Source organism: Grus americana, chromosome 5, assembly GCF_028858705.1.
Source record: "Grus americana isolate bGruAme1 chromosome 5, bGruAme1.mat, whole genome shotgun sequence".
Classification (NCBI taxonomy): Eukaryota; Metazoa; Chordata; class Aves; order Gruiformes; family Gruidae; genus Grus; species Grus americana.
In genome coordinates, this window is record NC_072856.1 from 58,358,083 (window position 1) to 58,373,325 (window position 15,243).

Here is a 15,243-nt window from a genome sequence, read left to right on the forward strand (position 1 = left end):
TTTCATGTAATACAGCAGGCCTTGAAAAACACAATTGCTTTCTGTTACTGGTGAATAAGACTCTTTCCCCAGCAAGTGAGGTGAGGGGGAGTCAAGTTTTCACAAGAGTTTCTACATCTGTGGTCACAAAGAAAACCTCCTAAATGTTAACTGACTCAGTGCCATCTTTTGAACCTGTATTCAGTCTGATGTATTGATTCAAGGTTTCCCAACTAACAGCAAAATAAGGACAACAATTTTCACTGCTGCTATTCAGAAGTACTTGGGTAACAGCGATACTGACAGAGTTTTTCCATTATTCGGAAAAACTGTGAGAACTAGGAAGCACAAAGGAGGCCGAGAGCCAATGAGAAACTCATTAAGCTGCTTAAACAGATCTAAATCTAGGCTGTTGAGGTCACATCTCGCCCCCGCCACATATTTCCACCCCCTTCTTTTGGCCAATGCTAGTGTTTACAGAAGCAGGTGGTTGTGTGCCAGTTCAAGGCAAAAAAAAAACCCCGAACCAAACGACTCATCAACTTTGGGGGGAGAGTTTTCAAAATGATCAATTGTATGAACTGGTTTAAGGAGCTGCACAGCACCAGCATCAGTGCAGAGGAGGGAGACAGGAACACAACAGCTGGGAATTAAGAGTAGTTTAAGCTTCTATGAAACTGAAACCTAACAAAGAACTGGAAGTTCTCAAGTTTATCCTCAGCTGTACAAACCCTTTCATACACTGATCAAACTTCAAACTCCAGATGTAGGTAGATTTCCTTCCCTTACTGTCTCTTAGTATGTTGAAAATCCATGTTGTTCTGCTGGTCAGAAGTCTCATTTAGTAGTAGCAACTCACTCATGACTGGCTCTTAACAGAAGCACAGTAGTGATAACTGCACTTCATTTCTAAATCCTCAAACCAGAGAAGATTAGGGAAAGGATAAGAGGCAGACATGATTTGTTTTCTAGCACTGAAGAAGCAGGAAAGGAAGGGGACTGAAGCAAGAGGAAGCAGCTCTCTCCATAGTCAGTAGACTTCTTTGCAGTGCCTGGAAAAAGGAAAGTTCCTTTGTCCTTTCACCAGAGCAAAAGCAAAGTGTTCAAATATAATGGATGCAATCTGATGTTAGATATCATCACATCAGATACAAGTGGTTATTAGAAACCCCAGTTCCTAAAAATGAGAGCGGAGATACTCACAGGTTGGGTAAGGAAAGAGATCAATTTCACTTTTATGCTGGTATTTATTAGGCTGTAATTTTTCTACCCTTTAGTAGCACAGCACAATTAGAATTAAATACGCACGTCCGACCTAAATTTTGAATGCTTTATGTCTTGGGATTACTATGAGTATTAATATTCCCTGTGCTTCTTCCTCAGCTAACAGTAACTTGGGGCTTAATCTGGCCATGTGAGAAACACAGTTCGTAAATTTTCCAGATGAAGTATATGCACCTTTCTTCTTTTGTCTAAGAAGATCATTCTGACTTTTGCATTCTGGCTTTGAGATTAAAGACCAATTTGTTTGAAAAATTATCTCTGGTACAGGTGGGCATCATGAAAATAAACACATCTGCACCCAAGCTTTTAAAAACAAACAAGGATAAGGATACTATTGTAAAACCAGGCTGCAACTACGCAAAGCTCACCTTTTCCTTATTCATATACTGCGAGCATATACTGAAGTCCTCAAACTGATGATGACCATACTGGATTTGTATGAGAGAGCCAGCATGCTTCAGATATGCCCTATATTGGTTTATTTTTTTCTTCCTTAAACATTTGCTGCTCTCCCCGCACGGCGGTCCCACCTTTCCCACAGCGGCAGAGCCTATACCCCTCACTCAAGAACGGGCTTCGGTAGGCAACTCGAGCTCGGGGGGCTGCAGGGACCTCTTACTTCCCATGGGGTGCCACCAGCTGAAAGAGAGCCCGCCGGCGGCCCGCGACGCTGAGAACATCTCAACCCGCCCCACCGCTTCCCCTCAGAGAGGCTGCAGGATCGAGGCGCGGGGGCGGAACAGCTCAGTCTGCGGGGCCCACCCCAAGGCGTGGCTGGAGCCCCGGGGCCCGCCCCACAGCCCGGGCGGAGCAGTGGGAGGCGGAGGTCCAGGCCCGGGCCCGGGCCCGCCGGCCGCCGCCGCTCGGGAGCGTGACAGGAGGGGTGAGGGGCGGGAAGCGGCCGCGAGCCCCGCCTACGCGGTGACGTTCCGAGAGCCGCGGCTCACGTGACGCGGACAGCCAATGGGGAGGCAGCGGACCGCTCACCGCGGGCGGGTGGGCGGAGGAGGAAGGGGGTGGGGGGAGGGCTGAGGCCGTTTGCCGAGGACGGGGGGGAGCGGCAACGCGGGGCGGGCGCAGCGCGGAGCGGGGCCGCCGAGGGTTGCGCCTCTCCGGCCGCGGCGCGTGGGGCGGCCATGCCGAATAAAAACAAGAAGGAGAAAGTGAGTCGGGGAGGCAGTGTGGGGGGGTCCGGCCCCGTAGGGAGGCTGTGGGACGCAGGCCCCGCGGGGAGGAGGGGCCTGGGGCAGAGCGCGGCGGAGTGTGGGGGGCGGCAGCGGAAAACGGAGGCTGGCGCTGAGGGGGTGGCGGGGCGCTCCCCGCCGCTGCAGAGAGCGGGGCGAGGGGCAGCGCCCTCCCTTCACCGCTGTATTCCGGCCCCCTGCCTTTTCCCGAGAACCGGGTACTGGGAAGGGGGTAGCTCCCGGTGGGGCCTAGTCCGGGGGGTGTCCTGGCGGCCGGGAGCGGGGGCGTCCTGGTATCGTTTCGCCGGACCCCGGGGGTGCCCCCCTGCCGAAACGGGGGTGCGGAGCCCGCGGTAGGCGGGCGCGGAGTTGGGGGCAGCCGGAGGGTGGGAGTCGGTGGAGAGAGGCCGTGGTTTTGGTGTGCGGGGGAGTGCTGGAAGGAGTGGATGGGAAACGTGTCCTCAGCTGTGCCTGGCGGAAGGGTGAGCTGGGAGGGGGTGTCTCTCACTTCGGGGCCGGCCCGGGTGTGATTTGGGGGGGGGGGGGGGGGAAAGGGGTGTTTTTCATGGCGGCAGGGCTGGGGCGGGGGGTGGCCGTCCCCGCAGCTGCTCACACAGTGCCCGTCCCGGGAAATTTCGCTGCTGCGTGGCTCTGGCTGCAGCTGAAGTTGTGCTTGGGGCGGGGGGTCGGGTCACCATAAGCACTCAAGGAGCACTAGTCGCCATTCGAAATCTTTTCATCTCTTTTTTCTGACAATGGGAGAGGATGTAGCTTTGGCCCCGCTTTGCCTCAGTTTCCCCTGATGCTCCCGGGAGAGATTTGTTTGGCAGCCACGAAAAGGGCTTGCACAAGTAATGGTCACAGAAAACTTGTAAATCCACCAGATTGCACTTTATTTTATGTGATAGGCAATTAGCTCTACGAGTGGAAGTCTGAAACAGTGAAGTATAGGGTCTGCCTCATCAAGGTGCTATCCCTCTAGAGCTTCTCTGTTTGGTTGACTTCTGCTTGTCTTTTAGTTTTTCAACATCGTTGAAGATTAGATGTAGGCAGGTTGTGTGTTGTGGTTTGTGGGTGGGGGTTTGTTTGTTTTAACTTTTTCCCAATATCCTTGCCACCTTTGATATTAAAAACATTCAAACTTTACTTTTCTGAGAATAACAAATCTCAAAAATATGTTACGGGTGAAGGATGCAAGTTAAGTACAATGCTGGGAGGGAGAAATATGAGTTGTGGGCCTGCTTCTAATACCAGTTTTTCTAGCCCCTAGAACAGATAAAATAATAAAGTGTAAAATGTGTACTGCACTGACGCTTGTTTTAAAGATAAACTAAATATAAACTAAAACTTCCTGAAACTAAAACCCAAAGACAGCAAGGATGAGTTCTTAGACATGGTTCAAATCACTTGCATTCTTTGTCTGTGCATGCTTAGCTATATGAAAACTTATAAATTTTATGGGTGAATTTTGAGGCATAAATAAAATTCCAAAACCTTTCTGCAGATTAAAATGTTTAAAGCAGCTTTGTAGAGACTGGTAGTTCAGTATTAAGATTGTTTAATAAAACTATCATTTTTGTCTTGTCAATTTTAATATTCTTAGTGTCTTAAAAACCCCTGAATTTCTTGACTCAAAAATCTATCTAGATTTCCTTTTCAAAGTAACTCAGACTGCAAACTTTTTTTTTAAAGGAACCTGCAAAATCAGCCAAGAGTGGAAAAAGTGGCAAAGATGGACAAGATAACCAAGAACATGAGGTAAATATTACTAAAATACGTAGGGTTTTTTCCAGATAAATTTGTCGTAACTCTTGAAGAGTGTGTTAAGTTTTTCTAGATTGTTGTAGTTTTGACATGACATGTGGCTGTGAGGAAAGTGATTGTGGAACTACTGCCCTGGTATTTGACAAAAGTGTTTTTAAGAGTTAAGATGCTTTTGAGGAAGTTAGCTTTATTTAGAGTAAATAAATGCTTATTTGCTACAGCCTTAAATACTAATCTGTTTCCTTTTTGTTATGAGGCATACATCTATCTAATTTTCTAGTCTTATTGTGAGGTTTTGGGCTTGTCCTCTAGTTGTTCATTGCACTTTTTGTAATTCTTGGTAATTTCCAGAGCTCTCTTCTCTCGAACTGTTCATGTTGGCATGTCAGTTAAGTGTCAGTAGCCTGTGATGTTGTCAGGAGACCTTAGGCTTAATCAAAGACTTTTTTTATATAGATATGCAATGGAGTGTTCCATTTGTGACTGATTAATCTGTTGTTGTTGTTGATTTTTTTTTTCTTCTGCATTGCTCTCTGTTTTGCCCACTAGCCAGGTGCAGTGACTTGAAAGAGGTCAATTAAATCATTATTCACTCCCTTTTCAATACTAATCCAGAAACTCAATAGATTTGCTTCATTTGGAAATCTGCTGTTTAGGTGGATTCTGAAATTTCCTTTAAAATGTTCATACCAACCTGAATGTAAAATGCTACACTGGAAAGCTTATGTGTATTTCAGCCTGTAAACTACATGTCTTGATACTGGAAAGTAATGTTTGAGAACAAAAATACTCATCCAGCTTTACTGTTTTCCCTCCCTGAAATGACTTTTGGGGATAGGTGGATGGGAGTATTTAGTATATTCCTGATGCACTTCATTGAGTTCTCATTTGTTTGTTGTGCAGAAAGATGCATGCTACTGTCATAAATTAATAAGAGCATTAAAACTTGTAAACTTAAGTATTTTGGTGAATTCAGATAAGAGTGATTGAGTTTTGGTGGAGGGATCTTAGCAACTACAAAAGCTCTTAGAATGAAATAAGAAATGTGTCGGTGTAGATATTTATAATGGTGTAAATAGACATACTTTATTGTGATACTTTCTGTCTTTATATTGCTGTGATGTTGAAAAGAGTATTACTATTTGACTGTAGTTTTAGTTCCTGTGCAATTCTAAGGTTTGTCATTATCAACGTCTTTGCTGTACACTTGTTGACTGCTTATTTTCTCAAGCTGCTGAGAGCAAAACTGATATTCTTGTTCCTTCTTGGTACTTCAGAATAGAGTTTAAAGATCCCATTGTTAATTAGTAGAGAGCTTTAAATGTTAACTAAAAGTGTATATGCAGTTTTCTTTGCAATTTCTTTCTGTGTTTGCAGACCTAGTTTGTTTGGGTTTTGGGGTTTTTTTTACTTAAAATGAGAGATGAATCTCAAAAGGAGAATATGTTGTAGTGTTCATGCATTTTTCTTTTTCAGATGTCCTTCCAGGTAGAATTCACAATGAAAAGTACAGTTTACTTATGTTATCTGTGATACTTAGTCATATGTGAGTAGGGGCAGAATAGGAAAAGGACTGGGAATGTGACTGGCACATATACTATGATTGCCATTCCCAGTGGGCATTATTTAGTCTCCATACAATTTTGAACACCTCAGTGCTTAACTCATTAACTTAATTAATAGAATAATTGCACACAAATAGTAATGTAGACTTTGCATTCTAATGTGGCTGGCTGTAATCATGATGTATGTTAGTTGGTGCTTGTATGAGCAGAAGGGAAGCTATTTGTTAACGCAGTGAAGACTAGTATATATAGAAATATTCTGGAGCGCACTGTTAATACATTTTAGGTGGCTTCTTTCTTTAAAGAAGGTTGTCTTTATGTTTCCTTGTACATGTGTTTTTAACATGGCTTTTTAAAAATCCTCTTCTAGACTATGAGTAGATTTGGAAATATGCTCGTTCATTTAATTTTATCTCAAGATGCATTTAATGCATTTGCTTTTAATGCAAATGAATTTAATGCAAATGGCAGACTGTAAAGACTAGAAACTGTCTGCTATTCAAAGAACAGGGACAACACAAGCAGCAGCATCCCACAAATCCTTTATTTATAGACACTTTTATAGCACTTAACTAAATTCATGATGCCTTGGACTTCTATAGATAAAAACGTACAACAGATCTTAATATTTACACAAATGAACAAGTGTTTTTCCTGTCTTGCAGTCAGAAAAATGATATTTCAGTTGAGTGAAGCAGTACAGACAGTTTGAAAAGGGATTAAAATGATTCTTGGTATGCCAGGTCAGGATGCCCATGCTAAAAGGGGGTAACAGTGTCTTAAACTGATGCTTATTTTGGTTTGAAAATTTCAGCAGTAGGCCACAAGTATGTGCAGAATTATTAAATAGTAGCTGCAGCACACAGGTGACATACTGAAGTAAATGCCTCTTCATTTAAGTCTCAAAGAATCCCATTATAGTTGTGTTTGAAAGCAAGGTCCATCTTGACTATTTTCCTGTCTCCAGCATTCCCACCAAGGAGATGTTTAGGGGAAAAAATGCATGATGATTCTTCTTGCCTTAGCTGTGCCTTGGTTACTTGATGTATTACTTGATGTAATACCAAAAGATCCATGCCGCATAAGAAGAGAGGTCCATCTTGCTTCATATTTGGTGCATGCTCAGTAGCTTAAGAAGAGAGATTCAGGAACAGAGTAGATGTATGGTCTTCCATCCTCATATGCTTTTCTTTAAACCAGTGCGTGGCTTAGAAGGTTGCTTTGCTGAGGTGTTGTAGAAAATTGTTTTCATATTTTTAATGATACTATTGACTTTTTTAGATTGTCATCTGTAGATTTTTTTTTCCCCAGCCCTGCTTAGTCTCCCCTGGGTGGGAGGACTTCCATTACTCTGATTGCCCTTCTCTGTTTCCATGTGCTGTTCTCCTTTTTGTGATGGTGGCATCAGAAATGCACAGTAGGTATGAGGTGAGGGCACCTTGTCATTCTGTACCCTAATGCAATTATTCCAGTTTCCAGTTGCATGTATTGTTCACTTTTTGAACACTTAAGAGCTAATATGATTAAGCTTTCATCTAACTTTAGTTTGTAACCTGTTAGTAAACATTAATGAATTAGACTAAGTATGTGCCGGAAAAGTTGAATCTGTTCCTTTAAGCATAACCTCTTATTTCAGCAATCAGTCCAGGATATTAGTGTCTTCAGGTTGTGAACAAAGACTTAATCGGTTGTGTATTGTTTTTCCTCTGTGTGGGAGTAGTGTCTCTACTCTGGTAAAATGCTTGGGGTGTTTGTTTACCAGTGCCCTAAACCTGTACTCAGAACACAAATAATAATTAAAAAAAAATAATGCCTGGGTGTGGAGTTTGGCTATGCCAACACTTAGTAACTTGTGGACATACTCCCTGTGACTTAACTGGCCTTTGCAGAAGTTACTTGCCTCATGGATAAGCTTTATTGTGGAGTTCTGTTTCGTCACAGGGGTGTGGAGATATCCTTTTGAGTTAAGTCAGTAGTAACTTATGGTGAGTCTAATTTTTTTAGAAAGAGGTGGCTTGGCAATAGTTAATGATTGTTGAGAAACATTACCTTTTTCTCTCTAGCAAAAACCTAACACTTCTAAAAATTCAAGTGTTTCCTACAGTATTTAAACAGTAGTTTTCAAATACAACCACAGGGGAGGGAAGTTAAAATTTTAACCCTGTAGACTCTTATTTCTGTCTGTTTTGCCTCTGGGAATGTATGTGCTAAAACTTGCACTATTCACCAACCACTGAAATGATCTAGGAACACTTGGACTATTCACTGTTATGGTTCACCTGGGGGACAGAAGGGTCAGAAGTACCTGGTAACCTTTCATCCAAGACACTAGTAGGTGACTGGGAGTGATAGCATCTTCTAGGTCTAGCTGGAGTGGTTTAAGAAGGCATGAAACTTCTAAATGTGAAACTGCATTAATTTTGAATCTAGGTGCAGAGTAGTCTGTAGAAGGGAAAGACTACTTTTGTTCTTTAAGAAATTATTGGCTTGGTGACTTTCAACAAAGAAGAACAGAAATCGTTACTCTTTCTTCAAGTTCTGGGCCTTGAAAGCTGGAGAGGGACTGTTTACAAGGGCATGTTTTGATAGGACAAGAGGTAATGGCTTTAAACTGAAAGAGGGTAGATTTAGATTAGCTATTAGGAAGAAATTCTTCCCTATGAAGGTGGTGAGGCACTGGAACAGGTTGCCCAGAGAAGTTGTGGATGCCCCCTCCCTGGAAGTGTTCAAGGCCAGGCTGGATGGGGCTTTGGGCAACCTGGTCTAGTGGAGTGTGTCCCTGCCCATGGGGGGGGTGGGGTGGGGGGTGGAACTAGATGACCTTTAAGGACCCTTCCAACCCAAACCGCTCTATGATTCTATGTTCTTCCATGCAGAACAGGAAATGGAAGACTAATGTGGTTTGAGTGTGTGTATTATCTCACTGTTTGTGTGCTGCCCTGGTTGGTTCTTTCTACTTTAAAGGTGTGTGGGGTTTTTTGATACAGACAAATCAAAAATGTAATAAGATATAAACTGCATTGGTTGGTTTTCTTGCTGTGCAAGAAATTGCTTGATTTATTGACAGCACGTGTTGCCAATGTCTGACTATAATCACTGTTGAAACCAATTAAAAAAAATTAAAAAGGCTTTGTTAAGTACTGATCCATGCTTCTGGCCTGCCACTGTCTCACAGCCATCACTTTTCAGTAGGTTTATTAAACACTGGTAATAGCTTCCAGTGCAGCAATTTTGTCAGGCTTGCTTTTTTCAGTGGTTTTTCTTTCCTGCTTTGTGGAGCCTTTTTTATTTAAAAGTTAATTTTTTAGGCTATTAAACATAGTGATAATATTTTTGGGGAATGGTAATGCAGTTACAGAAACCTCTCTTTAATGGGCTGTCTTTAAAATACTTGACCAACAGCAAGGATTTTCATCGCTATGGAAGAACCTTGAGAGGTGGCTATCTGGTTTTCTTTTCTGTGATCACCTTTCCTATATTAGCCAGCACACAGTGGGGAAAGACTGAGTATTCTCATTACTTCTTTTACTGATTCCTGATTGCATTTGCACCTTTGCCAATTTCCTTAAAAATAATGAATGAAAAAAAGGGATAGGCAGTAGAAGTGATGTTGATGGTTTTGTATGGGTTTCTTAGCAGAGATCATATGTTGAAGTATCCTAATGTTAAGACAAAAACTAGGAAAGGTAAAAACAATAAATCCAGCATTCCTTGTGTTAACAGATTCCTGTGATCAGTAGCAGCAAGTTATTTAGAAAGCTGACTCCATATTTTCTGTATAGTGTTACTTACTTTTCTCATGTTTCCTGTTTGTGATTTTTATCGCAATGTTGTTTAAGGTGCTGTACCAGTTATTAGTAACCCTAAGAAATGAATGTACCTGATCTGATCTTGAGGACAGTGTATGGAGACTGTTATACAGTGTCTAGCTTGTGACTGGATTTTTTTACTTCATAATTTTTAAAGTTATACTTGAAAGTCTTAGCACAGTTAAGTACTTACTAGGCAACTCAGTAGGGACTACAGAGCAGCTTGAGGTTTGGGGATTGGGGAGGGGGGAATTCCTTTCCAAAAGTTCTAGGGTTGTTTTCCCCTCCTTGTTAATATGTATTAGGACTGGGACTGCTCTTAAATAATTTCTGGAATTATCTAAATATCTTTTTTGCCACAGAACATTCTTCCAATCAGCTGATATTATCCTATCTTAATTGTTTAGTATGCTAATTTGTACCTGCATGTGATTTAGTGTGTGTGTGTATATATATATAGTCACTTGTATAATTAAGCTGTCATTTAAGCTCTTTGCCCATCTAACAACAGAAATCTCTGTCACTCAGTGGCATCGTATTTTTGGATGCATTGAGTTCAGCATCTTTGAGGTATAAGATTCTTCTGTATTTGTTGTTCTTCATGGAAGCAGACGTCTCTTATAAAGTGATATTTAGCATAGATAGGATTTATCTCTAGTTTAAGTATTACTTTATTTATAACATAAAACAGTGGTTTAAGAGTTTTGGTAGTACTCCCTACTGTACTGTCAGTTTGATGCCAGTTATATAGCTGTCTAGATCAGGAATGGCTGATAGCCTGTAATAAGGCATCCCCAAACCCCAGGTTTTCAGTGGGCTAAATCAATAATCTGTGTTTGGTGTATGCAACATGTAACAAACCCAGCTAGCTGTACCCTAGCTGTTTCTTCAGGATGTATTCAGTTATACGTCCCAGCTGGACTGATAGCCAGAATAGCCAGTGTTTTCATGAGTCAGTTCCATGAAGTAGGTAAAATTGACTTAGAAATTCTTCTTGTTTCATTTGGAAGAAGACAGATACTCATATTATGAAATAAATTTGAAATTTTGAACAATTAGAACTTTCAAGTTTGAATTGCAGAGTGGCTATAAATGGACAGTGCTAGACCTTCTGTTTTCTGAAGCTGTCTAGGGCTATTGGTTTGGGATTTTACTTCTAACATTAGCAAACCAAGACTTTAAACAAAAACTGTGTAAAGTCAGGATGGATTTTCTTTTGTATCAGCTATGTAAATAAAGTCCGTGGACTTCGGTTTTTTTCTTGGTTTGTTTTTAAAACTGTTGTGCCAGCCTCTTTTAAAAAATAATTTGAAAACTAATTTTTGTTTATGGCTTGCAGTTCTGATTTCCTAGGGAGAATTTTAATGGGTTGATAGTCATTGAAGAATACTTAAGCGTAGCAAGTGAATATACCCTTAGTACTAAATGAGGAGATATTTGCTGACTAGAAGGTTGCACTATGTGTTACTCTTAAAGCAGCTATGCAATTTTTAATTTTTTTAACTTCTGTAATTTCCTATTTCCATTTCTTCATTGACATCTTGCCTTTTTTCTTTTGGGAATTGAAATTTCCTTCTGCATCCAAAGCATGTATACCTTAATACTGAATAGTGAAAGAGGATACCTTAACAGTGGTGGTTGTGTAACTGTAATATTATGCTTTTAAAACTGGATTGATTAAAGAAACGTACCGAACACTGCTGTATACGTCTCCTTTTAGGTAACAAATACTTGCTTTGGAAAACAGGATCTTAGCCCTTCTAGTTCTTACACGAGGCTGACAACTGCTTGTGTAACATAGGATGTATGAGGTCTTTGGTTTGTGGTTTGTTTTAGTACTTGCTGTCCTCTGCTTCCTAATCATGCTTTTAAACTCTCTGAATCTGTCCTGAATGGAAACACAGCAATGAAGGCAAATGCTGTTCTAATTAAAAGGACCAAAGTGATCTTCAAAAATGGTTATCAGCAGTTCGTAAACTGAAAACATCCTTTTCATCCTTTGTTTCAAATAATTTCTCTTAAGGTTTTTTTCATAAGAGTTAAGGCCTACCACTCCTTAAACTTTGAGAGGACTCAGGTGTTCATTAATGCATGTGTAATACAGAATTATTAATAGAGGTATCCCATAGAGAATACAAATAGTAAGAAAAACGAAGTAGCTGTTGAATCTACCCATATGTTCACAAACTTTACAAACATTAAATCTTGTTTGGGGTTTTTTCCCTCAGTTTCATTTGAAGTCAGAATAAATTTGTAATTCTACAAGTAGGACAAGGGTAGTTTTTGTTGGGCTTTTAGAAAGTAAAAGAGTGGTTCAGGCTGATCAGAGAGAAATTACAATTGAAAATCAAGAACTAAAGTAATTTAGGCCAGGCCATAATTTATTCAGATTCTTCATCTCTGTATTTATATAAATGTTTTGAAGTAATACTTAGAACATTACCTGGTTTTAATCATATTTAATTAGCTAACTGAAGATGGCAGGTAACAAATTTTACTTTTCTGGGGGCATTTGTTTCTTTGAAGTTTCATTATAGAAAATGCATTAAGAAACAAATGTTGTTTTGCTGCCGATGTTTGTGAAGTACCAGATGCTCACTGGTGGTGGTGTTTTGGCAACTGCAAAACAGCATGAACCCGCTTACGGTCCGAGCCTGGGCACCCTATCATCTTTGCCAATACTCCACAACCTCAGGCTGCAGATCTGATCTCTGACTGAAAGGAATCAAATGTTAATTTGTTCCTGGAGTAAACTAGTTAAAACAAAATTAAGTTTACAAGGAGCAAATGGAAACTAAGCCTTATGCTACTGATATTTAACTATGAATGTAAAATTACAGTGTGAGAATGTCAAGGATGTGGTACACCGAGCTGAGACATCTTTAGCAATTGTCAGCATTGGTTTGATGTGTTGCAAGTCAAGTGTGTTGCATAAAGCTGTGATGATACAATTCTTAGAAGATAAAATTTGAGCTGTGTGTGTCAGCAGCTAACAGGAAATACAAGCAATGTCTTGTGTCGTGAAAAATAAATGCCAGCAAGAATGGCAGAAGAGCTTCAGCAAGTTGTAGATCAGTCTTTTAAAATGGCTTGTGACTGTAAACTTGCCGTGGGCACCCTTCCCCAGTGAAGAGGGCCAGATGACCTTCACTGCTCATCGGGAACTTCCCGGTCACTGATGCAATTCAACAAACTCCCTGTTGTCTCTGACAAAACAGTAATGGAACTTCATAGTTAGACATCAAGAATAGCCAGCAGTGGCATTGCTATATGTAAATGCAAAATCACAGTTGCTAAACAAGTACCACAACATAAATCAGTGTGTGCTGATTACAGTGTGCTAAAATATATAAACTTTGTCATCATGACCATGTTGAAAGTTAATCTTTTTGTTTATCTTTATAATAACATGGATCCTCAGAGCTTTAGGATGCAGCTTTTGCTATCTTACCAAATAAAACCATAAGAAGTTACATTGGATAGTACAGCAGTAGTCTCAGTGTATCTCAGCCACTGAGAGAATCTTTCATAATAATAAACATACTTGCTAGAAAAGCAGCTGCAAAGATCATTCTAGCAGGCCAATCCTGGTATCATTCTGGCAAATTATTTAGTTGAGGAAAAACAATAGAAATCAAAATTACAGTTTGTGTGAAACCAACCAAAGTCTTCAGCACCATAAGCTGCATCTCCAGAGGCTCCTCCATAAGTTGTCTATCCAAACTTGTAGCGGTGAAACTAGTGAACAGTAATGGCATAGTAGCAAGAATCTTCAACAAAGAGCTAACCTCAGAACTGTTTGCCATCCAAAATGGAGTTGAACAAGCATGTTGTTTCCCTGCTTTTTAACTGGGTTGTTTATGGATCAATGCCCCTTTCTATGTGTCCATATGATTAAGAATCCATATCAAGGTTTGTATAGTTTCCACTGAGTCTCTGTAGATTGAAAATACTGATGTTAAAGATCATAGCTAGTTGCTCTGTAACAAGCTACTTGCATGAACTAGAATTACTGCAAACTCTCTGGATAGCTCTGTCAAGCCATATCTTTTATACTGTAATAACAAGAGTTTATTCTGAGGTCGTCCTCTTGGAAGGCATGTTGAACTAGTGGTGTCAACAACACAGCACTCACGTGAGCTGACAAATGCTGCTCTCCTGGTAGTGTGCAGTCTTGAACAGCTTGCCTTGGTCCCAACTGCTAATCTAACGCCACCAGCCCACCTCCTGCAGGTATGCTGTGGATATATTTACCAGATTGATGGCTAGTGGGCCATTTGCCACATATGATCTTTTTTGGGGTGGGAACAGGGACAGAATAGTAAATGAGGATCTGCATAGGAGGGAGCTCTGCAGCAGAGTTCAAGATTCCTGGAGTTCTCAGAGATTTTCACACTACTTTGAAGTTACTGCAGAAGGGAAAAAACTGCATGGAAGGCTTTTAACTGTTCTCCACCCATTTGGACTTCTTCATGTTTGATTTTTAGTTCTCATCTCAAGAGATTAAATTAAGTTCAACTTCTCGGCCTAATTACATTGATTATGTATTGGGTCTCAAACTCTTAGCTAAATTATTTTGATTACATACTGGTCCATCATACAGATTTGAAAATGAAGTTGTAAATGTCCCTTTTACATTTTGTCATGCTCTTTGTTTGTTTAGTTTCAGTAAATCATATTTCAGTTTCATTGTAAGTATGTTTTAGGTCTAATCCAGAGTGCTTTTGTAGCCCCTTCTGAGGCTGCCTTGGCAAGAAATGAGCTCTTCTGGGTGCTGTAGATCAGACCTCTGTTTATCTAATGAAAAATAAGTCCACAGAGGCTACTTACTATACCAAAAGGAAAAGAAGGAAGGGATGAATTCTGCATTAATATAAGCATTTTCCCTGTGGTATCAGATTCAGACTGGTAATTCTCATAAGTGTTCTGTGCTTTTCACTCTGTGTACACGGATTTTGTAGGTAGTCTTAATTATGTGTTAATTGGTACAAAGTTCACCTATCCAGATCTTGTAGTCCAGAGTTTTTTATCAAGGTTCTTGCTGGTCTGTGGCTTGCTGCTGCCATCCTGGGATGGTGTACGCACTGATACTTGAATTCAGTGGTGATACTCATTAGAGGGAAGAAATTTGTGGATTAGTGTTAGATGTGTGTCAAGAAGCACCATATAGGATACTGCCTAGCACTGTGTTTTCTTCAGGCAGAGAGAGAGTTGTGCCTCATGCTTAGGGAGTGATCTGATTTTTGTCACTAGTAAGCCATCTAATTTTTTTCATCTTGAATGACAGATGCATCCAGGTGTGTGCTTGGTCAAGGTAGCTTGAATACTAGTTTTTTGGGGGGCTGTCAGAAAGGGAAGAATAGGATCTTCTGAAAGGTTTGTTAACATACATGGGATGCAGGGTGGACTCTCCTGCTAGATCCCAGTACACTCTCTCTCATGTCTTAGATGGCTGGCCAAAAGTAAAAGTTACCATGTGGGCTCTTTGATAGTCAATTTAATTTGAAAAGAAAAATTGGCTGTAACTGTAGATGTGCTTGGTCTACTCATCTTTCTTTCCCTGATGACAAACTTAGTGTTGTGCTCTGATCTGTGCTTGCCTGTATAGTTGAGGGGATGAAGGATCTAACTTTGCTCAAAACAGTAATGTTAAGACAA

The 15,243-nt window shown here is 40.7% G+C and overlaps 1 protein-coding gene across 3 annotated transcripts in view; it reads left to right on the forward strand.

Annotated features, from left to right (window-relative positions):
• Positions 1 to 2,294: 2,294 nt before the first annotated feature.
• Positions 2,295 to 15,243, forward strand: part of PPP2R5C (protein phosphatase 2 regulatory subunit B'gamma) — an 82,545-nt gene continuing 69,596 nt past the window's right edge. For all 3 annotated transcript variants that reach the window (XR_008577250.1, XR_008577251.1, XM_054826284.1), the window contains exons 1-2: positions 2,295 to 2,426; positions 4,140 to 4,205. Coding sequence is in view for 1 of the 3 variants with exons in the window: in XM_054826284.1 (XP_054682259.1) it covers positions 2,400 to 2,426; positions 4,140 to 4,205 (93 nt within the window). In the remaining 2 variants the exon portion in view is untranslated. The remainder of the gene's footprint in view (positions 2,427 to 4,139; positions 4,206 to 15,243) is intronic.